This window comes from Semicossyphus pulcher, unplaced genomic scaffold (genome assembly GCF_022749685.1).
Source record: "Semicossyphus pulcher isolate SPU_LCO1_2020_fin unplaced genomic scaffold, fSemPul1.0.p SCAF_6, whole genome shotgun sequence".
Taxonomy (NCBI): Eukaryota; Metazoa; Chordata; class Actinopteri; order Labriformes; family Labridae; genus Semicossyphus; species Semicossyphus pulcher.
This window is the reverse complement of record NW_027211737.1, coordinates 4,446,416-4,473,040: the sequence shown is the minus strand read 5'-3', so window position 1 is coordinate 4,473,040 and position 26,625 is coordinate 4,446,416. Positions and strand designations below refer to the sequence as shown.

Below are 26,625 nucleotides of genomic sequence, written 5' to 3'. Positions count from 1 at the left end.
GTGAGCAATGCTAGACTGATTAACATGCAGGATATTAATAAGTGAAAATGACCGGTTCATGTTGTTTAAGTAGCTTTAGAAACAGAAAATAAGACGCCTCAGGGACTCTCTGGCAGCAGGCTTTCTCAAACGTGTGACACTTAGAGAATGAAGGTGTCAGTTATTGCTCCTCATTTGTTGATTTATTGGATAAAGAAGGTTTGGAGATTTTAGTGGCAGGTGATATTAAATGCTTTCTCCATAAATGGGGCTTCATGAATTGCAACTGCCTGTACATTATTTATCACTTTAATCTGCTCCTTAAAAAGGAGGAGGTGCAGAGTAAGTTTTCTCTCCTGGAGTGCACACCTCGCTCTAAACAGGCAGAAACCATGAGCACAGAAATGACCAGCAAAGAAATGTGTCGTAAACAATATATATAATAAATATAAATAATATATCCTACATTACCCATCTCCACAACTCTACCTGCCACCTGAACACCTTCAGTGTTTTGTTCAGTGGCAAACAGGAAAGTCCAAGAAGCTCTGATTTAGCCTCATAAGACCACGAATCCTTCCTGCACTCAGAGAGTCTCCTTCACTTTAGCAAAGACACGTGTGAGTCTCTGTGAATACCTCAGTTTCTGACCCTCTTATGAAGCTGTAAAGTTGGGCACTTCCTGTCCCTCTGCTCCGCTGTGCCCGGTCTGTCCCAGCTCGTCTCCTGAGACTGTCACTTCAAAGCTGCTGTGGGGTCTCTGTGGCCTTCCTCACCGCTGCCCTCCTCATCAGGACACTCAGTCTGTGAGGAGTTCAGGGAGGAATAACAGTTGTTCAATGTCCTCAGGAGATTTTTATGAAAGTCTTAAAGTCTTAAAAATATCCTAATACATCTTAAGTGCATACCAATGTCCTTATTTTTATTAAAATATTTAGACATGCTTCTGACATCTCTACCATTCACAGATAATTTACTCTTGAAAACAGAAATCTTAGTTCATCTTTAAAACAGGGCCGCCACATCAAATCAATTAATCAGAAATCATTTATAGACCTTGTTGGTGTCTGATCTAAATTTCCTTAGTGGCATAGGGCAGATACAGACTATTTATAGGGTCTATAAAGTTCAACATTTTCTTGCCAAACAAAAGCATAGAGCGATAAATCCATCGTTATTCAACCATTAAAAATCAGGATCAATTATAGCCAGTTTTGGCTGCATGGTGGGACAGTGGTTAGCGCTGTCGCCTCACAGCAGACGGTTTGGGCGTAGAACTGGACACGTGCCGACCAATATGCAGAAATTACTGAATTGTCCAGAAATTAATATTTGATACGTGTATGTTGCACTTTCCTGAGGAAGAGTTGTTAATAAGAGACGGCCATCACTCTGTCCGTCACTGTAGACAGGACTCCAGTCTACAGTTCAGTTCATACACTTCACAAACCTGAAAATGAGACAGCTGAACAACATGTCTCTTGCTCAATCGACCAGTTTTTGGGTTACGTCCATGCTGTCCATATGCATTGGCGCTCTTTGTCCCTCTCCCTCTCTCCCTGGGTGAGTGCAGTTTGTTTAAATATTGTAAATAGTAATAATAATTATGCTGCCCTAACATTTGAGATGGAAACACCTCATCGTGAAAGCTAGTGGTATCAAAAGTTCGAACCTGTCGCAAGATCAGACTTTTTATTTTTTTCGGTCTCAAGCAGTGATGAAACAATAATCACCTGTTAGTAGTTATTTGTTTGTGAATTAATAAATCCTTCAAAAAGCTGGGAGAGTGCAGTTGTCGTCCCCGCCAATATTACAATGAAAACTACGCCTTTGGTTTCTGGTTCAAATCCCGGTTCAGACGTAGTGGGCCTTTCTGTGTGGAGCTTGCATGTTCTCCCCGTGCATGCGTGGGTTCCCTCTGGCTTCCTCCCAGAGTCCAAAGACATGCTCGTTAGGTTCACTGGTGACTCTAAATTGCCCGTAGGCGTGAATGTGAGTGTGAAAGGTTGTGTGTCTCTGTGTGTCAGCCCTGTGATTGACTGGAGACCAGTCCAGAGATCAGCCCAGTGACAGCTGGGATAGGCTCTAGCGCCCCCTGTGACCCTGAACAGGAGAAGCGGTATAGAAAATAGACAGATGGAATTATTGCCGGCGTATGTAAATGCCTTTGTGATTAACTTCTGTAAATAACAAGGACGCAACTAATTCACTACTATTACTCCTTTATCACTGGTGAGTTCATTAGATTTATTCAATCATTAAGGACACAGAGATCAGCTTCAGCATCGGCATCCTTTACAATATTAGTCCTCATGGTGTCACACAGAAACCTTTAGTTTTTAAAGATCAATATAAACCTGTAGGATTATTACAGGAACATAATGATGATACATCGAGTACAAACAGCATAAAGTTCAGTAAGGTCAGATTAAACACTGGATACAACAGTCATATTTGAGTTAAACAGAAAAACAGGTTTAATATAAACATACTCTTCAGTATAGATCAACTCTGAGCCTCTGCAGCAGCATGACAGCGATACAATGGCAGAGTGAATCCTGAGAAAGGTGTTGTTTGGTTGTAAACAGGCACCATTCACAGGTTAGCAGGTTTATTAGAGATGACTGCACAGTAACACGTCTGTGTTTATAACACGTTCTCCAGGCTCTCCACCATGTCGTCCACCATGTTCTCCCCTATGTTCTCCCTGTAGGCGAAGCAGCTGGGGAAGATGCCGATGTTCCCTGCACAGTGTCCCTCCAGCCACTCCTCGTTAACTATGAGAGAGAGAGAGAGAGACATGAAGAGGCAGTGAGACCCATCTGAGCAGAGAGAGAGACATAAAGAGGCAGTGAGACACATCTGTGCAGAGAGAGAAAGAGGCAGTGAGACCCATCTGTGCAGAGAGAGAGACATAAAGAGGCAGTGAGACACATCTGTGCAGAGAGAGAAAGAGGCAGTGAGACACACCTGTGCAGAGAGAGAAAGAGGCAGTGAGACCCATCTGTGCAGAGAGAGAGACATAAAGAGGCAGTGAGACCCATCTGTGCAGAGAGAGAAAGAGGCAGTGAGACACATCTGTGCAGAGAGAGAGACATAAAGAGGCAGTGAGACACATCTGAGCAGAGAGAGAGACATAAAGAGGCAGTGAGACACATCTGTGCAGAGAGAGAAAGAGGCAGTGAGACACATCTGTGCAGAGAGAGAAAGAGGCAGTGAGACCCATCTGTGCAGAGAGAGAGACATAAAGAGGCAGTGAGACCCATCTGTGCAGAGAGAGAGACATAAAGAGGCAGTGAGACACATCTGTGCAGAGAGAGAAAGAGGCAGTGAGACACATCTGTGCAGAGAGAGAAAGAGGCAGTGAGACACATCTGTGCAGAGAGAGAGACATAAAGAGGCAGTGAGACACATCTGAGCAGAGAGAGAGACATAAAGAGGCAGTGAGACACATCTGAGCAGAGAGAGAGACATAAAGAGGCAGTGAGACACATCTGTGCAGAGAGAGAGACATAAAGAGGCAGTGAGACACATCTGTGCAGAGAGAGAAAGAGGCAGTGAGACACGTCTGTGCAGAGAGAGAGACATAAAGAGGCAGTGAGACACATCTGTGCAGAGAGAGAAAGAGGCAGTGAGACACGTCTGTGCAGAGAGAGAAAGAGGCAGTGAGACACATCTGTGCAGAGAGAGAGACATAAAGAGGCAGTGAGACACATCTGAGCAGAGAGAGAGACATAAAGAGGCAGTGAGACACATCTGAGCAGAGAGAGAGACATAAAGAGGCAGTGAGACACATCTGTGCAGAGAGAGAAAGAGGCAGTGAGACACATCTGAGCAGAGAGAGAGACATAAAGAGGCAGTGAGACACATCTGTCCAGAGAGAGAGACATAAAGAGGCAGTGAGACACATCTGAGCAGAGAGAGAGACATAAAGAGGCAGTGAGACACATCTGAGCGGAGAGAGAGACATAAAGAGGCAGTGAGACACATCTGTGCAGTGAGAGAGACATAAAGAGGCAGTGAGACACATCTGAGCAGAGAGAGAGACATAAAGAGGCAGTGAGACACATCTGAGCAGAGAGAGAGACATAAAGAGGCAGTGAGACACATCTGTGCAGAGAGAGAAAGAGGCAGTGAGACACATCTGTGCAGTGAGAGAGACATAAAGAGGCAGTGAGACACATCTGAGCAGAGAGAGAGACATAAAGAGGCAGTGAGACACATCTGAGCAGAGAGAGAAAGAGGCAGTGAGACCCATCTGTGCAGAGAGAGAGACATAAAGAGGCAGTGAGACACATCTGAGCAGAGAGAGAGACATAAAGAGGCAGTGAGACACATCTGTGCAGAGAGAGAAAGAGGCAGTGAGACACATCTGTGCAGAGAGAGAGACATAAAGAGGCAGTGAGACACATTTGTGCAGAGAGAGAAAGAGGCAGTGAGACACGTCTGTGCAGAGAGAGAGACATAAAGAGGCAGTGAGACACATCTGAGCAGAGAGAGAGACATAAAGAGGCAGTGAGACACATCTGAGCAGAGAGAGAGACATAAAGAGGCAGTGAGACACATCTGTGCAGAGAGAGAAAGAGGCAGTGAGACACATCTGAGCAGAGAGAGAGACATAAAGAGGCAGTGAGACACATCTGTGCAGAGAGAGAGACATAAAGAGGCAGTGAGACACATCTGAGCAGAGAGAGAGACATAAAGAGGCAGTGAGACACATCTGAGCGGAGAGAGAGACATAAAGAGGCAGTGAGACACATCTGAGCAGAGAGAGAGACATAAAGAGGCAGTGAGACACATCTGAGCAGAGAGAGAGACATAAAGAGGCAGTGAGACATGTCTGAGCGGAGAGAGAGACATAAAGAGGCAGTGAGACACGTCTGAGCAGAGAGAGAGACATAAAGAGGCAGTGAGACACATCTGAGCAGAGAGAGAGACATAAAGAGGCAGTGAGACACGTCTGAGCAGAGAGAGAGACATAAAGAGGCAGTGAGACACGTCTGTGCAGAGAGAGAGACATAAAGAGGCAGTGAGACACATCTGTGCAGAGAGAGAAAGAGGCAGTGAGACACATCTGTGCAGAGAGAGAGACATAAAGAGGCAGTGAGACACATCTGAGCAGAGAGAGAGACATAAAGAGGCAGTGAGACACATCTGAGCAGAGAGAGAGACATAAAGAGGCAGTGAGACACATCTGTGCAGAGAGAGAAAGAGGCAGTGAGACACATCTGAGCAGAGAGAGAGACATAAAGAGGCAGTGAGACACATCTGTCCAGAGAGAGAGACATAAAGAGGCAGTGAGACACATCTGAGCAGAGAGAGAGACATAAAGAGGCAGTGAGACACATCTGTGCAGAGAGAGAAAGAGGCAGTGAGACACATCTGTGCAGAGAGAGAGACATAAAGAGGCAGTGAGACACATCTGAGCAGAGAGAGAGACATAAAGAGGCAGTGAGACACATCTGAGCAGAGAGAGAGACATAAAGAGGCAGTGAGACACATCTGTGCAGAGAGAGAAAGAGGCAGTGAGACACATCTGAGCAGAGAGAGAGACATAAAGAGGCAGTGAGACACATCTGTCCAGAGAGAGAGACATAAAGAGGCAGTGAGACACATCTGAGCAGAGAGAGAGACATAAAGAGGCAGTGAGACACATCTGAGCGGAGAGAGAGACATAAAGAGGCAGTGAGACACATCTGTGCAGTGAGAGAGACATAAAGAGGCAGTGAGACACATCTGAGCAGAGAGAGAGACATAAAGAGGCAGTGAGACACATCTGAGCAGAGAGAGAAAGAGGCAGTGAGACCCATCTGTGCAGAGAGAGAGACATAAAGAGGCAGTGAGACACATCTGAGCAGAGAGAGAGACATAAAGAGGCAGTGAGACACATCTGTGCAGAGAGAGAAAGAGGCAGTGAGACACATCTGTGCAGAGAGAGAGACATAAAGAGGCAGTGAGACACATCTGTGCAGAGAGAGAAAGAGGCAGTGAGACACGTCTGTGCAGAGAGAGAGACATAAAGAGGCAGTGAGACACATCTGAGCAGAGAGAGAGACATAAAGAGGCAGTGAGACACATCTGTGCAGAGAGAGAAAGAGGCAGTGAGACACATCTGAGCAGAGAGAGAGACATAAAGAGGCAGTGAGACACATCTGTGCAGAGAGAGAGACATAAAGAGGCAGTGAGACACATCTGAGCAGAGAGAGAGACATAAAGAGGCAGTGAGACACATCTGAGCGGAGAGAGAGACATAAAGAGGCAGTGAGACACATCTGAGCAGAGAGAGAGACATAAAGAGGCAGTGAGACACATCTGAGCAGAGAGAGAGACATAAAGAGGCAGTGAGACATGTCTGAGCGGAGAGAGAGACATAAAGAGGCAGTGAGACACGTCTGAGCAGAGAGAGAGACATAAAGAGGCAGTGAGACACATCTGAGCAGAGAGAGAGACATAAAGAGGCAGTGAGACACGTCTGAGCAGAGAGAGAGACATAAAGAGGCAGTGAGACACGTCTGAGCAGAGAGAGAGACATAAAGAGGCAGTGAGACAGAGGAGGAGGAGGATGCAGTGTGAAGCTTAAAGTGCCCTAAAGAAACACAAACACTCCTCCTGGTTGCTCCGCAGTCGACCTGCAGGCCTCACCTTCGCCCAGGATGTCGATGGTGTCTCCCTCGCTGAACTCCAGGTCCTCTGGGCCCTGAGCAGCGTAGTCATACAGCGCCACCATCTGGTAGAGGATGGAACGGTTGGCCAGGGGGTCCTCACTCTGAAGTAAGGTTACACAATGAGGGTGATTTTAAAAGCACAGCTGAAGATTCAATAATTCCCTGGAATAATTACTAACACAAGGCATGAAAAAGAATCAATTCTGTGATCTGAACTGTGTATAGCACTCCAGGCAACAATCCAGGCCCACTGCACTGTTATTATATTAACTTTTGACCCTCACTTGCTTCCTTTGCCTCTGTAAAAAGTACAAAGACAACCCTGGAACCCACCATGTCAAAATAAAACATTAGTGGTAAATGAGAACAGCGTATCTATCATAAATAACCATAAGAAGCAAAGCATAAAAGAGAGAAGATGAGGTATCTCAAGAAAAGATAAGATGGTCGAGATATCCCCACAGGGAAAATGTAACCACAACGTTATGACAGTTTAAATCTCAGTAGACTTCAATGCATTAATTTGGATAATTTGCTTTTCAAGATAAGATAAGATAGGATAAGATAAGATAAGATAAGATAAGATAAGATAAGAAGGCAAGTTCAAAAAGAAGTAGATCTGTATTATCAGTGTATAAGTGTAGCCCATGTTCTTGTCCTAAAGATAAATGATATACTTATTATGTTATATCCCAATACATAATATAACATTATTACTTAACTTTGTATGTCACCATTTATCTTACATTAAACACAGATTATTTTTACATTTTTACGACAACCTTTTTCCTGTCTATAAGGGTGGGAATGAGATCTTTAACAGTAAACATATCAATAAAGGCCAGTGTAATCCGAAGACTGACTTTTGTTAACCATAGTAAACATGGTATTTGTTATGTGTTTTGGAAGTGGCATTGTTGCATTTGCAGCAGGTTTTTTAAAATTAATTTCATCATGTTTGCCCTTGTGGGCCACCGTACCTGTCAATTTCAGGGTGGTTTAGCTTTAATCTCATACCGTAAGTGCAAACCCTCCCTAACACCTCCCTGCAGCTGATGTGTGATTTAACGCCATGATGCATGATGAGTGATGAGTTGAATCCTCACCTGACACCACAGGGTGGCTCTGCCGGCCTCTGCCACCTCCTGCACGCTGCGGCCTGGCTCCGCCTCCCCACCCAGAGGAATAAGCGCCCGGGAGCCATGCAGCTTATGTCTGATGAGAGAGAGAGGGGTGAGGGGGTGTGGTATCAGGGGGATGGGAAATTGAGGGCACCATGGGGCAAACAATGGGAGGCAGAAGCAACACAGATGATTGGAAACAACAAGAAAGGATGTGATGCCTGTTATCTGTTATTCTATTTTTATTCTGACAGAGAGACAGATGAACTGGTCCCGCTGTTATTAATCCTTAGATGTGTCTTTCAGTGAATCAGTGGCGTGTATCTCATCATGAAGCCTTTTCAGTCCTGTTCTGCTGTTTGTGTTGCATTCATGCACTAGTCTCGTGTGTGGAGCTGCAGCCTCAGTGTTCTTTTGCTCATAACAGATATTAGACCCACGGGGTGGAGTGGACAAAGAAAGCTTATTTTTAGAAATGCAGCATCACTTGTTGGAATTCAGGGAGACAGAAGTGGGTTGGCAGGCCTGTGGTTACCTGAGGCGAAGCTGAGAAGCTGGCTGGCCCAATTTCTGTGCAATTCGCTCCTTCAGCTCACTGTACGGTGTGTCCAGAGGGACAGACAGAGCCACGGTGTACGTGTAGTGGACCTTCACCACCACAGATCCCGCCTCTGCCCCCTGAGCTGAGTCAGCGTGCTGAGAACAAGGGGCATAAAACATTTTAAGAGAATGCAAATACAGCTTTTATTCAGTAGGGTTAGGGTTAGGGTTAGGATTGAACTGGTTCTGTCAGTTATTAAGATGGTTTATGTAGTACAAATAGTGTTTGTAGTAGTCTTCCCGCCAAACAATTCTAATTAGTACTTCGCATCATATTACTTAGTTTAGGTACTCAGTTTGTGCCCTTGGAGACATTCATGTTCAGAGGATTTGGTGCCTTGCTTTAAGGCACATTGTGGTGTTTAGATAACCATCTATTATCCATACGACAGGTCTGGACTTGTCCACCAGGCCACCTTTTAGGAATTAAACACAGGTGTGTCCAAATTAAGGCCCTAAGCAATATAATAGCTTCTCTCTGCCCCTCTCTTTATCTGCTTATTCTCTCTGTACCCTGACTTTGTTTTGAGAACCCTTGTTTTGGTTAGTGAGTCAGTTCACTTTACAGCAGCAGCTCATATAATAGAATCATCATACTATTTCCAAAGTTCACCTTAAATCTGATGTGAAAACTGAGGTTATCATAAAGCGGAGGCAGCAGAGAATCATCCTCTGCAGAAAGTGAATTACTTTACAGTCCTGTCATCCTCCGTCATTTTTATCATCTTTTATTGAGAGTCTCCCGAGTCTTCCCTTTACCTGCTGCTTTCACAGCCTCACAGTAAAACTACTGCTATTAACAGTTGTTGTAACTGTTTATTTGCAGTCAGACTAATAAACACTCTGACAGATTTATTTCTCCTTCTTTGTATCAGCATTTGTCTCAGGTCCTATTTCATATTTTTGCTCTTTTGTATCATTCATTTGTTGCTTAGTTTCGTGTCCACGCTGCTCTCAACAAATTGCCCCTACAGTTGCATTTAAAAGTTGGTTGATGTTGTGTGTTTCGGTGATAAAAGAACATTTATTTATCAGTGATAGAAGTCAGAAGATACTTTATTTTCTTGATCCTAATCATAACCCTAAAGGTCAACCATAAACCTTTGCATGGTGCCCCCTGTGCTTTGGTCTGGGGTCATCTGTAACCTTTGACCCCACCTGACGACAGGGCTGTGGGTGTACCTCAGATCCCAGAGCCAAGTCTCTGTGGCGCTCCTAAAAGTTACAGTGCCATTAGTAGTAATTTGATTTTGAGTGCTAGAAGTTAGTTTGGATAGAACAATCCCAAATGCTGTGGAGGCCCTCACAGTGTATAATACGGCATACTGTGAATTTTCAGAAACTCACAAAACATTACAAGAAATAACGTTACAATAAAAAGAGCACCAGTACGCTCTGTATTTCTATTGCAGATGAGACTTTAAAACACCTTTGTTCACGCGGCCTATGGAGGATAAGTCCTTCGTAGCCTGTGTAGACGCTAAGGCCGAACTGAAATGAGACGGTCTGGTCTACGAAGGATTTCCTGTTTGCGTCACCAGCTGTTCCCACCCTTACCCTTGCATCACAGAGCGCCGCTCCTGTCACCTAGCAACAGGTAGCTAGCTGGCTAACTAGCTAACATAACCAAAGTCATGTAACTTAACCTATTATTTAAAGATAATTTGTTTTAAGACTTTTAGACGTTTTTTTAACATTTGTATCGCAGCGATTCGAATGAGTTGAAACCAAAAAAGTTTACATTTAAAGTGTATTCCTCCCTATTTCTCTCTCTACTAATGTCCCGTCTCCTCTCTACAATTCAACATCAAAATAAAGGCAAATGTGAAAAAAACAATGAGAAACTTGTAAAATAATATTGATAAAATACTTCAAAATTAATCTACAAAACAATTTATGTTTGTATAAACTCCGCCTTGGACCATATAGAGAATCGAGTCAGTCTGTGCTCATGCATCAGTAAATCAGAAACATAGTAATGAACTTTGCACACTGATTTTCTGCCCTTAGATGTCTTTTGCATTCAGAATAAAGCTTGATATGACATTAAAATAGGCTGCATGGCAGTGCAGTGGTTAGCAGTGTTGCCTCACAGCTAGTAGGTTTGTGCTTCAAGTCCCGGTTCAGACAAAGTGGGCCTTTCTGTGTGGAGTCTGCATGTTCTCCCCGTGCATTTGTGGGTTCCCTCCGGGTACTCCGGCTTCCTCCCACAGTCCAAAGACATGCTCGTTAGGTTCATTGGTCCCTGAATGACTCTAAATTGCCCGTAGGTGTTAATGTGAGTGTGAAAGGTGATTGACAGGTGACCTGTCCAGGTGTAACTCCGCCTCTCACCCAATGACAGCTGGGATTGGCTCCAGCCCTTAACAGGTTAAGCGGTACAGATAATGGATGGATAATATTGAAGTATAACATAAGTAAGCTAGACTTAATTGGCTGAAAATAAGAGAGTCACACTCTGTTAGCCCTTATAAAACTCATTGTAGCGTGCAGAGGCTTAAAAGAATATGTATATCCGGAGGCAGACACTGCCTCCCCTGAGCGTCATGGTGACTTAATCAGGACACATCAGCGTTCCCTGCTAAGTTCAAAATTACAAAGCATTTTCTTCACAAGTCCACATATAATCTATATTTAGATCAGGTGAGAAGAGAACGAGAGTGTTTGCATGTTTGTAATGTTCGAGAAAAAGACCTTTGATGTGATGTCAGCCTGCACAGATGAATCAGGCTGTTCACAGGGGATATTACCTGGTCGCTGGCTGCGTTGGCGGTGTACCTGGGAGGCTCGGAGGCTGGCAGCGGTGAGTGGGTGGCTGTAGTGTAGGATGGAGGCGGAGTGTCTGTGGAGGTAGAGTGTGCTGTAGGGAAAACACAGTAGAGGTACAGTCTGAGCACACACAGTACAAATGGAAGGTTAGACGAGAAGATGTTCTCTGAGTCTGTTCCAACTACAGCTGCAGATTTATTGCAGCCAGCAGCTTTAACGGCAGCAGTGCTTAAAGGTCACATTTCAAACAACACTCACATTTCTGAATGTACATGGAAACTGTTTCTGCTTTCTGTAAACATTCCTCAGACTCTAACTACACCCCTAAGGCACGTAAGAAAGTGGTGGGTGACAACATAAATACACAAAAGCATAGTTCATTTGAAGTTAAAATGAGACTTCATGATTGTAGTCAGTGTAAACAAACCTGCAGACTGTCAACATGTTTAAATCAGATAACACTAGAGTTCATATGGCAGGCTCAGCTACACTGACTTCATTTAGAGTTTAATTTACATGTTGCAAATTTATTCTCCAACATGAGCAGAAAGCAGTGACCATTCTGGTTGTAATGATGCTTTTATATGGTATAATGTATAAAGAATGAGACTGTTACAGAGCCCCCTGGTGTCAGCTGCGAAAAAGAGCTCTGTGTAAATCTGTACATTTTCTATCTTCAGAGAACAAGGAATGGACCATTTCTCTGCGACCGCATCCGCCAATTAAGTCCAGTTTATCTGGATTAAAAGGTAGATTTAAGTCCAATGCAAAACACAATATAGCATTAATCTACCCTTTAATCCAGATAAATTGGACTTAATTGGCGGATGCGGTCGCCATGGAAATGCTCCATTCCTTGTTCTCTGAAGAAAGAAATCGTGTTAACGAAACCGTGCCCTCAGATTGCAAATCAGTTTAACATACAGATACTTTTGCTGTTCAGAACAGTTCTCCAGACTGTGCAGGTGTCCTCGATTGCGTCCTGAATTACATTTTGATTGACATCTCCCTGGCTCCACACACAGAGACACTGCATGCAACAGTCAGTGTAGAGCAGCTGCAAAGTTAGACCCAAAACACCACCAAAAATTGATCATCAATGACCAGAACTCGATGCTAGCAGCTGAAAATACACAGCCTATCGAAAGTCAACAGTCACCACTAATAATAGTCACTCATGCTGTGTGTGAACAGCCTGGTAGCTGCTGTGTGACTGTTCTTATTTTTGGCTTGATTATTAAATTGCGTACATTTCATAATAAACATCCAAGCATAACACAATGTGTCAAATATATTAACTAAATACTTCAGAACAGCCCAGTGTCTTTGGGCCCAAATTGTATAGTTTGATGACTTACTGGAGACATTGAAGCCTTTGCCATCAGTGTGTGTGAATGTGCCATCAGTGTGTGTCTGTGTGTTTGTGAATGTGCCATCAGTGTGTGTGAGTGTGTGAATGTGTCATCAGTGTGTGTGACTGTGACATCACTGTGTGTGAATGAGCCATCAGTGTGTGTGAATTCGCCATCAGCGTTTGTGAATGTGTCATTCCTGTGTATGAATGTGCCATCAGTGTGTGTGAATGTGACGTCAGTGTGTGTGAATGTGACATCAGCGTGTGAATGTGTCATCAGTGTGTGAATGTGCCATCAGTGTGCGTGTATGTGCCATCAATGTGTGTGAATGGGACACCAGTGTGTTTGAATGTGCAATCACTGTGTGTGAATGTGCCATCAGTGGGTGTGTGTGAATGTGCCATCAGCGTGTGAATGTGACATCAGTGTGTGTGAATGTGCCATCAGTGTGTGAATGTGCCATCAGTGTGTGAATGTGCCATCAGTGTGCGTTTATGTGCCATCAATGTGTGTGAATGTGACACCAGTATGTTTGAATGTGACATCAGTGTGTGTGAATGTGCCATCAGCGTGTGAATGTGCCATCAGTGTGCGTGTATGTGCCATCAATGTGTGTGAATGTGACACCAGTATGTTTGAATGTGCCATCAGTATGTTTGAATGTGCCATCAGTGTGTGTGAATGTGCCATCAGTGTGTGAGTGTGCCATCAGTGCGTGTCTGTGCCATCAATGTGTGTGAATGTGACACCAGTATGTTTGAATGTGCCATCAGTATGTTTGAATGTGCCATCAGTGTGTGTGAATGTGCCATCAGTGTGTGAGTGTGCCATCAGTGTGTGTGAATGTGCCATCAATGTTTGTGAATGTGACACCAGTGTGTGTGAATGTGCCATCAGTGTGGTTTTGAATGTGACATCAGTGTGGGACTGGGTCATCAGGGTCTGACATGAAGTGTAAAAGCACTTTGAGTGGTCAGAAGACTAGAAAAGCCCTTTATAAATACAATCCATTTACCATTTCTGTGTTCTCAGACCTTTAATCTGACAACTGTATTTGTGTCTGCTGCACAAAATATTAGCATTAAGAATCCAAAACATATCCACACTGTATTTCATAAACCTTTTCTTTTCAGACCAAATTCAATGCAACAAAAAAACTCTTCCAGAAACGCCAAAATCAAACACAGAGATGAAGCCTCTGTGCCAGACAGACATCAGAAATACTGCTGTGACCCTGATGATCTGTTATAATAGAGAAGAGCTCACTGGAGCAGACCAAAGGAAAGAAGGTGAAGGGGTCTTCCATTTTTATAGCAGGAGGATTTTAAAGAAAGTAGCGTGAGAGAAGCAGGAATGTGGTGGATTTTTACCCCGAGGAGGAGCTGCAGGGCCGGGCTGGGCCTTTGGGCGAGTGGGTGGCTTGAGTCCTGGTGGGAGAGGGATCCCACTGGGAACTCTCTGTAACTGAAGCCAAGACAGGAAGGTCAGTGAAACAACATTTTCTTTGTTGGTCACTAGTGAAAACTCTTATTTTTCTCCCTTGCACAGTTGAAAGAAGCAGAATAATCTTTTTAGAACATGTTCACATGTTTTTCCTGACACAGCAGTTTTTCCTGCAGGTCCTCGAGGGTAAAGCTGAGCAGAGATAAAGTATACGTTCAGCATTACTCTAATTTTAAGGCAATCTCTTTAACCAGAAGCCCGCTCTGTATTTTCCTCTAAGACAGCCCCAGTATGTAAAGGCCAAAGCATCATGGTGAATCATTAAACTTACACTCTCTCTTTTGCCTTTGGATGACTTTACAACTGCAGGTTCAAGCATGGACACTGGCAGGAGTCCTCTCTGAAACAAAGGATGAAGATCAGACACTGAAATAAAAAAGGCACTGAGTCACAAGCCAACAGGGCTGTAGGAGAAGAGATGTTGGTGAGTTGCAAAGTAGATTTTTCCCCTCGGTTGAACCTTTAATAATATATAATATAATATCCTTCGATATCAGCTTATGTATTATCATAACAATAACATTAACTTTATTGATCCCCATAGGGAAATTCACTTGTCTGCCATCTCATCTATTTACTGAAGAATTATTAAGTCTGATGGCTGTGGGTACAAAAGATCTTCTATATCTCTCCGTCCTGCAGCGAAGAGAGAGGAGCCGTCCACCACCGTTGTTTCTTTGGTCCATCAAGGTGTTATGAAGTGGATGCTCCGTGCTGTTTAGAATGGCCTCAACCTTCTTCAGTGTGCGTCTCTCCACCACATCCCCCAGTGAGTCCAACCTGGCTCCAATCACAGAGCCAGCTTTTTTCACCAGTTTGTCCTGTCTCCTTGCATCCTCTTGTCCTCCTTGTCTTATGCTGCCTTAAGCTCTGGATTTGGTCTTCACCATCTCTGAGAAAGCTATCTGACCACTGTTTTTACCAGCTGGTCCCTCACTGTTACAGAGTTTTCTAGAGTAGAACGACAAAGCTAAAAGCAGACATGCAGAAGGCGAAATGACACGGGAAACCCAAACAATAAGTCAAAATATGTATGTTTGTCTTACAGACTCAGCTTCTTTCTCTCCTCACCTGTCCATCATATATGACAGTCGCCATCCCGTCCCTGTCCTCCTCGGCAAATAAAAACACCATGGCCCCTCCCGGCACAGTCAGCTGTCCCGGCCCCCGAGCCATGTAAGGGCTCCGCACTCGCATGTACCGAGAATCCCTAAGAGGATGTGAAGAGATAAATATATTACACATATTATTTTACAATCACAGTGTTACCTTCTCTCCAGCTCAGGTGAATAATATTCTATGTACTCACTGAGATCCCTCCCCTTTGGGCTCATAAAAACCAGGTTTCTGTAGGACAGACACGGTGATAGTTAGTAAAGGGACAGCCCATAATATAATTCATTATTCAGGAGGATACTGTGATCTTTTTTACCTGCAGCCTCAGAGGTTCAAAGCCTCCAAAATCATCATTGGGTATCATGGAGGAAATCACCTGCAAGTAGAGCATCGTATGTTAGAGAATCCTACATGTGACTTCAGATGTAGTTTAAAATATCTGTTCATTTCTTATTAAGAAGGTTGTACATTTGGTTGAACTGACAGTCATCAAAAGAGATATCTAAAGACTTGTATGTGATTAATGAAGACTCTAAAAGTGGATGCATCCTCTTGGTTTCAAAAATGAAGCAAATATGGGAGTGCCTCAACCTGCATTCTTTCTGATGGCCAGCAGGGGGCGACTCCACTGGTTGCAAAACTAGTTCTGGTTGTCGAGAAGTCTGAGAAAATAATCTTATTTCTTAGAGGGTTTATTCAGTAAACATTTCCTCATGAGTTAATGGTCTCAATCTCTCGTTTCAAGTCTTCTTCAATACAGCATGATGAGCATTTAGTCAGTGATGCTCCTATTTAGAGACAAGTAGATGGTGAATATGGGTATGATTTAGTGCAGGGCATGACCGCGAAGACCTGTCAACAAGGAAAGAGGTGTAAACAAAACTTCTGGCTCCAAAAAACCAAGATGGGGACAGACAAAAAACTCAAAACAGAATCACCATGACGTCTTGTTGGATTTGTCCACTGTTCAGAAACAATACACTCCACATATCAAACAAACTGGATGCTAAATAGTAAGTGTCGTCTTTTACATCACGTCATGCCAAATGTTCAAGTATTATGTTGAACTAGAAGACATATGAACTGAATGCTGGAACCAGCTAACTAGCCTAGCAGCCTACAGCTGCATCACACATTTTGTTTCTCTGATTGGTTGCAGCATCCAGAGGCTTTTTGACTCCCCTTGGAAATACCAAATTACTGATAGGTGCGATGCTAGGCTAATAGATGCACCTCTGTTCAGGCTAATTTTGGCTAGCCCCACTTGATATGCAGGTTCATCTTCAGTGGTCCAGCCACCATCTCCAGCTCAACTAGCCTAATAGATTGTTATATTAGAAAACTTTTAAATTACCTGAAGAAAATGTAAATTAATATGATACCCTCCCCGGAGCAGGATTAATCCTTAAGGGGACTCTGGGGTAAATATAGGCCTACATTTTGGTCCTTATTGATGCATCCAATCGCCCATTTCAAGTACACAACATATTTTTTTATCTGAGTTAGTTTGTTTTAATAATTTACTTAATATTTTTCAGTATTATATAAGTGTCAGGAGTAAGTTAGACTACTTCAAGCACCTTCTTATACATTTATGACACAACTTTAACCATGGGCTCGCTCTACCTTTGCTTTTCCCAGGAAGTCTCTCTGCTGCAGCTGCTCCACATCCTGTTTTCTGGGACGAAACACCACACCCTCGGACACCAGGAGAGGAGCCAGGACCTCCTCCCTCTGTGAGCAAAGATGCACAGGACAATGATTGTGATACACAATGACCTTTTGCTGTGGCTTTTTAGCCAGGAGCAACACGTTTTTATAGTCAGCACTGTACTTTTAGAGTCGGCTCTGACCTGAGAATCTGTTCACTGTTAACATCTTTATTAAATAATCATTGCCTTGCTTTTTGTAGTGAAGATCTACAAAATAAGTGCCCCAAACGTGTCACTTTAAGACACAATTTTGTTGAAAGAGATTGTTGAGGTGGGACGGGTGGGACGTTACCCTTTAACGTAAGCATTCTGTGGGAACTTCTTACACGCAGATCATAATTAGAGGCAGCTACATGAGCCAGAGGAAATGATAAAGGTGAAGTATTTTCAAGTATCAGCAACCGAATTAAATGTAGTTCAAATACGGCCAGCCATGCACAATGTAAAATAAAGTGGGTCGTTGATTAATTATAATGTCCTCCAAGCATAAAGCCATCAGTTAAAATAGTAGAACTCTTTAGTTTTTACTGCTTGGTGTCCACGGCTCCACGGTGGAGATACACCCGCCTGCTGGCTCTGCCTTTTGATCACATATGCAGCAGCAGACATACCTGCTGCAGCTAAACTGCACCACCTGCACTCAGTTTAAATGGGTTCACTGTCCTTGCTGCTGCCTGATAAATGGCACACCAGCAGGCCAGATGGAGCACAGCCAGTGATGCACTGTTCTCCAGGTTAAAGTCTTAATTTCATTACATCTTTAAAGACGTGAGGACAGACTAAACCTTCCTCACTTTTTAGAGTCATCATCCGTCTGTCCTCGTCGAGACATCATCATGGCAGAGAGAAATACTTATAACAGGGAGAGAGCAATTGACTTTGGAAATGTGTGACCAAAGACACTCACGCTGATGCTGTCCAAGGCCACCTCAATGGTCCCCCCTCGACCGCCCCCTCTCTCCTGGGACGCTGACAGCAGGACGTCCCTCGCCTGCTCCCACTGGCCCATCCGACAGTACACAGCTGCTGCGTTATATAACACCTGGGGGACACATCACAATTATACATTACAGTACCAGCAGGTTAATATTCATTTTATCTTTACTGCTCTGTCAACACCCACTTTTACATCCTCGTTTACCAAAACAAACTGTCTTTTCTGAGACAATGATCACTGAACTTTAGATTCTGTCTTTCCAAACTTGCTGTCTGCTTTTGGAACAAAAACTCCCCAAACTCTGACGTCTTCAGACACAGGAGGATGGAGCTATCAGCTAACACTTGTCTGCTACAAAGGCTAAAAAGCAGCATTCTTATTTGAGTATTCAGCGGGGCGACGTGTCTGTGCATCAGATGCTTCTGCTGAAGCTGTGATTTAAATAACCAGAGACCTGTGCCAGTTTCAGTTTTTACACCTTGAAGAATGACAGTGTTCGAAAAGTAGCAGGATGAAATGTTTTAACATTCAGTTCAAGATTCAAGAACTGTTTTTGTCCCATGCACTTGTAAAATGTGCACATATAGAAATAAAGGTTCTGACAGGGTTTTCTAGAGCGCTGAGGTTCTACCAGAGCAGTGATGAAGACAGGTTCATGAAGGATATCATGGTTATGAATTGGCGCTACATAAATAACAATTGATTGATTGGTTTTAAAAATATTGGACTTTTTTAAGACCCTCAGAAGACAAGGGGGTTGTTATAGGTGAAACCCTCATAAAAGGCTGCTTGTAGAGCACACTGGCTGAAGTTGTTGGCATAAAACTTGTAATATAAAAGGTTTTCAGAAGATCCCCCGGGTGGGTTTTTGAGAGAACCCCAGAGGGATATGTGAAAATCTCTGGGTGGAACTTTTCTGTGAGGATTTATGGTATAAGCCTTTATGTTTTATAAGTGTGTGCAGTGAAAGGAGGAACAGCAGTGCCTGCAGAGATACAGCAGAACACAGAGCAAAAAGCAACAACACAACATGAAAGTGTTTACTTTCTATTTTGCTATTTATCCTTTTATATTGTCCTATAGTTGTTGTTTGGGTTCTGCTCCAGTTCAGGCCGTTTGTCAGTGTGTTCAACACTTCTAAAATGCTCTTCTGTGAACTTTCCTTCATGTGATGGCACCTGGTGGCGAAACAATGGCTGCTTCTGTCACTGATGGACACACTCACACAACTAGAGTTTCAGAGAAGAAAAACTTGACTTTCCAAATATTCCAAAGTTTACTCTGGTCCCAACAAACTTTTATTTAAGCCCTCTGATTTACATCCAGGATGAGGCCACCACTGGAGAGGTAGCTGTTTTCCAGGAAGTATCTTTAAGTGAGCTCAAGTGTACATTTCATTGGACTCATTTGATAGTTCCTTCAATGTATTGTCTGGTAATTGTAGTATTACTGCAGTACTAAATAGCACCACAAGGTGGCGTCTCCTTTTGTTTTGGTTTTGTGCTTGACGGGAGGTAGACTCAGAGAGCCTGTGCTGCCAAGCTCGTCCTGAAATCAGTAATGGGACTTTATCTGTCTTGTTTAGAGTTGTGAGGTCCAGTGTTGCTGGGTTCCCAGGCATGCTGGAATTGAGGCAAATGAAATGGCAGATTCCATAGCAAAGGCAACCCTCAATAAAAGAGACGAAGATGTGAAAGTACCCCTGGGAAGAGTGGAACTTAGAGGAAACATTGAGGAGAGAGTTGAAAGTGAATGGCAGGGGCTTTGGGAAAAGAAGACCAAAGGGAGGCACTATTTCTCTTTTCAACCTCAGAGTAAGAAAGGCAGTTAGTACTTGGGAACACAAAGAGACTGAGGCTTGGACATTGTGGGTTAAATCATTATTTAGGGAAGCATAATACTGGACTTTGTGAATGTTGGCATGCTGAAACAATCAAGCGTGTTTTACTGGAATGTGGCAAATATAATACAGAAAGGAAAACTTTGTATAAGACATTGTCAGACTTAGGAGTATTATCATTTTCAGTCAAGTCTTTCTTTGGCCATCATGACAACCACCGACTGATCATGAAAACAGTTTTACAGCTCCTGCATGATTCAGGGCTGTATGTGAGGATAAAAAACGTGATTGTGTCCGTTAGTTTGTCCAGTGGAGGGCAGTAACACACCTAGTAGTGTCTAAACTGCCTAATTCACAAGAAGAAGAAGAAGAAGCCCATGTTGCCTCTACGTTCTACTGCTCATGTAGGCTTAGTGAAAGTAGCGCTGTGGTGACCTGTCATTGTATGGTCCATGTTAAGTACTGTAGAATAAAGTGCTGTGTGAGAATCCCTACTCTGTTGTCAATAAACTGAGCAAGACAAATATCCCAGGGCCTCTGCTAACTGCTACATGCTGCTAGCCCTCTCCACCTACACCAACCGTTACAGTGTGCAGAGCAATATCTAAACAGAAGCTGGTCTCCCAATCACAAGGGAACACTAATTCTGCACACCTTTTCTATCTATACCTTCATTATCATCATCAATTCCATCTTCATGCATGCTTGTGTGCAGCTCATATGATTCCCCTGACAAGCAGTGAAGTTGTAAAAAAGTTTTCGTAAGACAACTGCAGGACTTTTATCATACCAGATGATCAAACTGATGCTTATTAGCGTGTAAATCTCACCTGTAAACACGTTAGCTGCCTTAGCGTAGCTGTATCTGGCTGCATGCAGGTGCATTGTGTCTGGAAGCTACAGTGTGTCTTATCTGCGTATGAGAAATATGTGATGTTGTGTAACCTCTTCTCCAGCCTCCATCAATAGGGCTTTGTGTGCTCCCAGGGGTGTGCGACATTTGAACTACGCAATGGAGGTGATGATGACCCGGCCCGGTTCACTCTGTTTCCATTCCACATCACTGACGGACCTCGTGGGATTGGATTTCCTCTTTAATTCTTTGTGTCAGAAGAAGCAGGCTGAGGGCTGGTGTTTCTCTGTCTCCATGCAGGTGTGTGGTGAAGTGTGTGTGTAGCAGTGTGTGTGTGTTGAGCTGAATGTCAGACCTGCCAGCTGTAGAGTTTGTATCGCAGGCCCAGCTGCCTGTAGTCAATGACCATGTTTCCTCTCATGTGCTTCTGTGCCCAGATACAGTCTGACAGAGCCTCTTCCAGCCTGCAGAGACAGACACACACAGACATGAAACATTTATCAAACTTAGATTCAGCATCTTAAGCTCAGTACAAAAGCTGAACTGTTGTTTTACAGGGATTCTTTGTGTCAGACCTTTTCTATGTCAGCTCGAGTTACTTCCTGGAATCTCCACTGGTTATTTTGAAACCTCAGAGTGATAGAAAGTCTCCAGGAAGTGAATATGACCAGACGAGAAACAGCACACAACCTCCATAAAACTGCAACATCATTTTTACACTTAACCAGACTAAACCAGAGCCAGGTTTCCTCATGTTTCCAGTCATTATGCTAAGCTAAGCTGGTGGTGTGACAAATTGGCGTCTTTCGTAACATGTTAAATCAAGCCCATCAAACTGCCGCTGTTATAAGTGCAAAGGGTTACAGAGAGTGACACGTTTGAATGTTAAAGGAAAGCAGGATGAGATTTTCTGTTAAAACAAAGCAAAGAGTTAAGAGGGACCACTTTGTCCAGAGAGGTCACCAAAATCAAACCAAACATAAAGTTCCTCATGGTAGCTTTAAGTATCATGATGCTACTTTTACCAAATAGCAGCTGCGGTGGTCGACACTTGCAATTACAGACTGATGAGACCTGATTTTTGAGTCATTTGTTAAAGCATGAGTCTATTATTAAGGCCTCCATAAGATGCTGTGTTATTTTTTTCCCAATACAGTACTACCTAGTTGCTCTACTGTGCTGTGATTGTCTAGAACCAATATGCTTTAACCCAGGAGACATCTATTTATTTTCTGTGTGAAACAAACTTTCACCTTTGACTTAATATTTAAAAAATGTTAACAGAGCGTGTTGTTAACTTTCTGAAACAGTCACAGTTTAATGTTGCTTCAAGGACCGACACAACCTGCCAAAGTTCATGAGAAGATCATTGGTTTTCAGTTGAAGCATGGGTCATGGGTCGTCTGTACTCCTGGGTGAGAATGCTTCCTGGCAGAAAGTCCTCAGGCAAACCAAAAGGCAACAAGTACCAGCCAATCACAGCACAGTAGTGCTAAACAATCACAGCACAGTAGGGCAGGTACCTGATTGGGAAAAAAACAGCGCTCTGCATTGCTTCCAATCTTGCTCAGTGGAAATTTGCAGTATTACAACAAAAACTCTCCTGTGCATTTAAAAGCCTACAGGCCACAATTTTGAAAGACATGTCTGTTAGCAGGCCACGCCAACTGCAAACCAGGTCAGTTATGACTCCTGAAAGAATTTTGAATTTTTTAAATTTGTAAACTTTCCCCCAGGCCGGGAAAACCATTTTAAAAACCCAATATGTCATCGTAATTTAAATTCTAAGTGCTATGATGGAGCTTGTTGCTGGGGGCTGGCTGGAGAAACATTCTGAATATATTTAGTCACTTAAACATCCCTGAAGTAAACCTGGGAGCCAGAAAGGTTTTTCTCATAGCCTATGGGCCAGCTTAGTAATTCTTGTTGGACTGAATGGGCGCCATCTTTGTTTCTGGCATCCAGGTGTTTGTTATATCCATGTTTTAAAAGCACCACCATCATCTGTCACATTGCAAAATGTCACAGGAGTTGAAAAATGTGTGGGTGCTGTTTCCTCCTACCTGTCAACCTGCATCATCACTGCTGCTCTCTGGAAGAAGCCCACAGCAAGACGTTGATCTTTGGCAATGGTGAGGTCCATAGCCTGAACATGACAGAGGAGGAGACAAGTTCAGGTTGGGCCAAACAGAAGAAGTATTACAAAGCTTCCTTTTGTTTACAGTGTAAGTTTACAGCGGTGGTCATATCAGGACTGACAGTGGAAGATAGCTGGTTGACTAGTTAATGGGGTGCTGGAACTTTGACGTTCCAGTTACAACATGATCTCTACATTAATAGCACCCAGGGACTTCACTGACTAAAACTACCACCTTCATGGCTGCTAAGTTAGAGTCTCCCCCTTCAGCACTCAACATGCACAACTCACAGACCTTGAGGGCCAGGTCCAGCTCTCCCAGCGCCAGGTGAGCTGACGCAGCATTGAACAGAGTGCGAGACGTGGGCTCACTGATCTGATCCAGTTTGCTCAGAGATCCTTCCCAGTCTTTGGCGTCCACCGCCTGCACCGCCTCGTCCCACAGCCGCAGTAACTCTGTGTAAAGCATCCTGCAGGGCCAGGAGAGGAGGAGAGCAAAGTGAAGACGTACTGCACTTATGGTACATATTTTTATGTGTCATAATTCATAATAAAAATTGTAATTGTGTTGCACCAAAACACCAAGACTAGTTCCTTGTATGAGTGAACCCACTCTGATTCTGATGCAGTTGTTAGTACAACAGAGGTCATTCTTTGCTTTTGCTTTTCTAAGTGTATGATTTTCATGTCTGGGCTGAACTTAACACATTTATTAAACATTAACTGCTTAAACCTTCGACTTTCAGTGTAAGACATTAAAAATCCTTCACCCTGATATAAGAAGCAGTTTATCAGTACTCTTATGACTGCTTCTGTGAAAGAGCTACAAACAACAAGGTGCACAAAGAACAAGAATAAAGCTGCAATGATTTGTTTGCAAACACTTTTTAATGTCTGCACTTATCGTCTGATTAGTAATACTCTTTATGGTTTTTGTAAGGTACTTTGTTCACCAGCAGAACTTCTTTTCTGCCCCACTTTTTTTATTTATATTTTCATTTTCTTATTTCATCCCTAGCTATATATTCACATGTTATGCACATTCTATGAAGCTTGTAATGTTTCAGTTTCGGTTCAAACTGTCAGAAAAGTACAAATTTTACAACATCCTTGTTGGGGAGGTCATTTTATTTTCGATGTTCTGCCCCTTGCGTGTATGTAAATGGGACGGATAAAATATTAGGATCTCTTAATACAGAGCAGTCCAGTTTAATACACTTGCATATCATGATCTCAGTAGTTGAGCTCACACTTCTGTGATATTGTCAAATCTCTACATAGTTGTATTTGTAAAGGCAGAGTTCATAGCAGCTGCACTTAGAAATTACATTACACAAGTGTACCTGATGAAGTGTCTGGTTGCTGTATTTAAGTTGCTGATTGGATAATGCGGTATGAAGGATTTTACACAAATGAAATACAAAGTTAAAGTAACATCAAAGTAACATTAAGAGGCAAAGCTAACATCCAGAGAGCAGGTGTAACCAGTCAAGTGACAGCAGAACAAGTACCTCAACATTATTGTTCAGTAAGGTATCCACATTTCCACCACTGCAGAACACAGACTGTCAAACAAAGTTGACCTCAGTACTTTTCTGCTTTGAACACCAAGCATTAAACAAAATATGTTATAAGTAAAAGAGGAAAATAGAGTTATAAATTGTGCCAATTTAAGCAAAACATATTGATGAAGGTGAAAATCCCACACAGAAACGAAGAGAGGAGCGAGATGAGAGATGTAGACTCAGGGATATGTGTGATAAATCAAAGAATTATTCTTACACCAAACATTATCTGTTAACTATAGATGATAAGAAATAAAAAAAGAATAGAATACATAAGAAAAGGAAAAAGGAAAACTTTGATATGCACTGATGTTAATCAGTAACACTCGGCACATTTTTCCTGGAATACTTCCTTGTGCTTACAGCCTGTCTGCACATGTTGTTTACTTCTGTCACACAAGCTGAACTATAATCGTCACTGAATTAATATAAATGCTCTGTATTCCGACTGCTTACCTTTTGCTCCTGTTTGAGAGTCAGGTGAGAGTTCAGTGAGTGTCCGCTCTGCCTCGGTGTCACCTGTTCTCCACACTGAGCCGACAGGGAAGTGAGGGTGAATAAAACCGGCCTCCTCAGGAGTCTCCACCCTGCTGCTACAAGGAAGTCCTCCATCCACATTCCCCAGATAGCATCCACACCTGTCAGTGTGGCACATACTCGTAATGACAACACACTGCTCATGAGTCACACAGGGTTTAATTAAACCTGTTTGACCTGATAAGGATGTGATCTCCTATTTGAACGACTATTTAACATGAGCTGTCAGAAGAATGTTGTGTGGGAATTTACTAAAATCATTTAAATCCTCATCATGTCAGGTTAACTGTCAATAATAAACATGGTGAACAGGAACAGTGGAAAATATAACCTATTCTAACAACTATCAATAATCACAAGGACTGTGACTATGAAATAAGACAATGTCAAAACTTTACAGTAACTCTATTATGTAAACTACAGAGATACAGCTTCCTATTGTGAGTAAGAGTGTCGTAATGAGCCTTAAAATTTAGACACTTTTGATATCTTTCCACAGTGACCTTCGACCTCTCACACAAGGAACACTTCAGAGAAGGAAGTCAGGAGAAAAATAACTGCTTTCCAGAAGAACATGAAGTCATATGGTTGGTTTAGTACAGCAATCTTGATGTTTAGTAACAAGGAAAGACTGACACAGATTGTGTTTTGCAGTCACAGTGCACTAAAGCAACAGTGAGTGTCCAACCACAACAGAAACTCCACAGATTAAACCCCTCCACACCTGAAATGCAGCACAGGTAGACAAGCAGCAGTGCAAAATGATAAAATATTACTAAACATTGTACTGGATGGTGCTTTAATGTTTTATGAGTCTGTTTGGCCAGTGCCATCCTGTCTGCAATTGTGTGAGGATTGAAGGTAGCTGACCTCAGATGACTCAACAAACTGACCTGCGAGGGCAGTGACTGTGGGGGGTGAAGCTGGACTCTGATGTCGGTGTCAGAAAAAACAATCCTGTCAGAACGATGTGTCATCTTGGACATCTTTCTTCCGCCCACTCCATTAAATGCTGGTCAAGCACAGGATTGCAGTCAGTGCAAGTTCCACACAGATACAACACAGAGAGATACAAGAAATCATTCCTGCCCGTGGCCATCAGACATCCCTCAGAGAGTCAGACACTTTTTTCAAACCAGCCCTTAAACGTATTTCACCCTGTCAGCAGCTACATACATCAGTTATTTATAATGGACATTATCTTACTAAACTGTGCAAAATGTGTAATAATTCAACTGCGAAATACTCACATATTTTTATATATCATATTTCCAACTGTACAATATATCAGCTACTAAACTCCATCAATACTAATATTTTTTATTAGTACTATTTATGAATCCCATTGTTTAGCCTTCACACCGTTATGTATTATGATATAATGTTCGCATTATTATATATTTTTACATACAGCCTTTTCACATGTTATAGTACATGGTACATATTGTTACATTGTTTACATAAAACAATAGCCCCATGTTATATCTTTAAGTACAATGAACACATTTTAACTTATTTTCAAAAAGATGTTATTTCTATTTCTATCCTTGTATTCATAATGTTGTTATATATTGTTGTATAATGCATATGATATGTGTTCATGTGTCTCTTCTTTTACACTTTCCCATAATTCACTTTTCCTATAGGGCCTATATCAGGTCTAGAATTGGAGCAACTGTAACATAACATATTTCCCCCGGGAATCAATAATGTCTCTCTGTCTCTCAGTCTACTCTGATTCAGATTTGATGGAGCTAATTTCCACTATTTTACGTACTGTTTGGTAGTTTTAGGTATGGCACCCAATACTATTGTCCTAACAAGAAAAATATGATATTGTAGAGTTAGCATGTAAGAGGTAGGTTACAGAACAGTTTATGTATTTGTGCAGGATTCTTAATAAACGGACTTCCATTTGTTTTGTAGAATCAGCTAT

At 42.7% G+C, this 26,625-nt stretch overlaps 1 protein-coding gene across 1 annotated transcript; it reads right to left on the bottom strand.

The window, feature by feature from the left end:
• Positions 1-2,203: 2,203 nt before the first annotated feature.
• noxa1 (NADPH oxidase activator 1) lies at positions 2,204-24,688 on the bottom strand. Its single transcript, XM_069682278.1, has 16 exons — positions 24,609-24,688; positions 22,883-23,057; positions 22,514-22,596; positions 20,806-20,914; positions 17,728-17,862; positions 16,735-16,842; positions 15,425-15,484; positions 15,302-15,339; positions 15,064-15,202; positions 14,264-14,332; positions 13,860-13,953; positions 11,116-11,225; positions 8,301-8,461; positions 7,751-7,859; positions 6,622-6,745; positions 2,204-2,756 (listed from the first exon to the last, which is right to left on the bottom strand). The coding sequence occupies exons 2-16, from the start codon at positions 23,054-23,056 to the stop codon at positions 2,626-2,628; spliced, it is 1,644 nt and encodes a 547-aa protein (XP_069538379.1). The 5' UTR covers position 23,057; positions 24,609-24,688; the 3' UTR covers positions 2,204-2,625.
• Between the last annotated feature and the right edge of the window lie 1,937 nt (positions 24,689-26,625).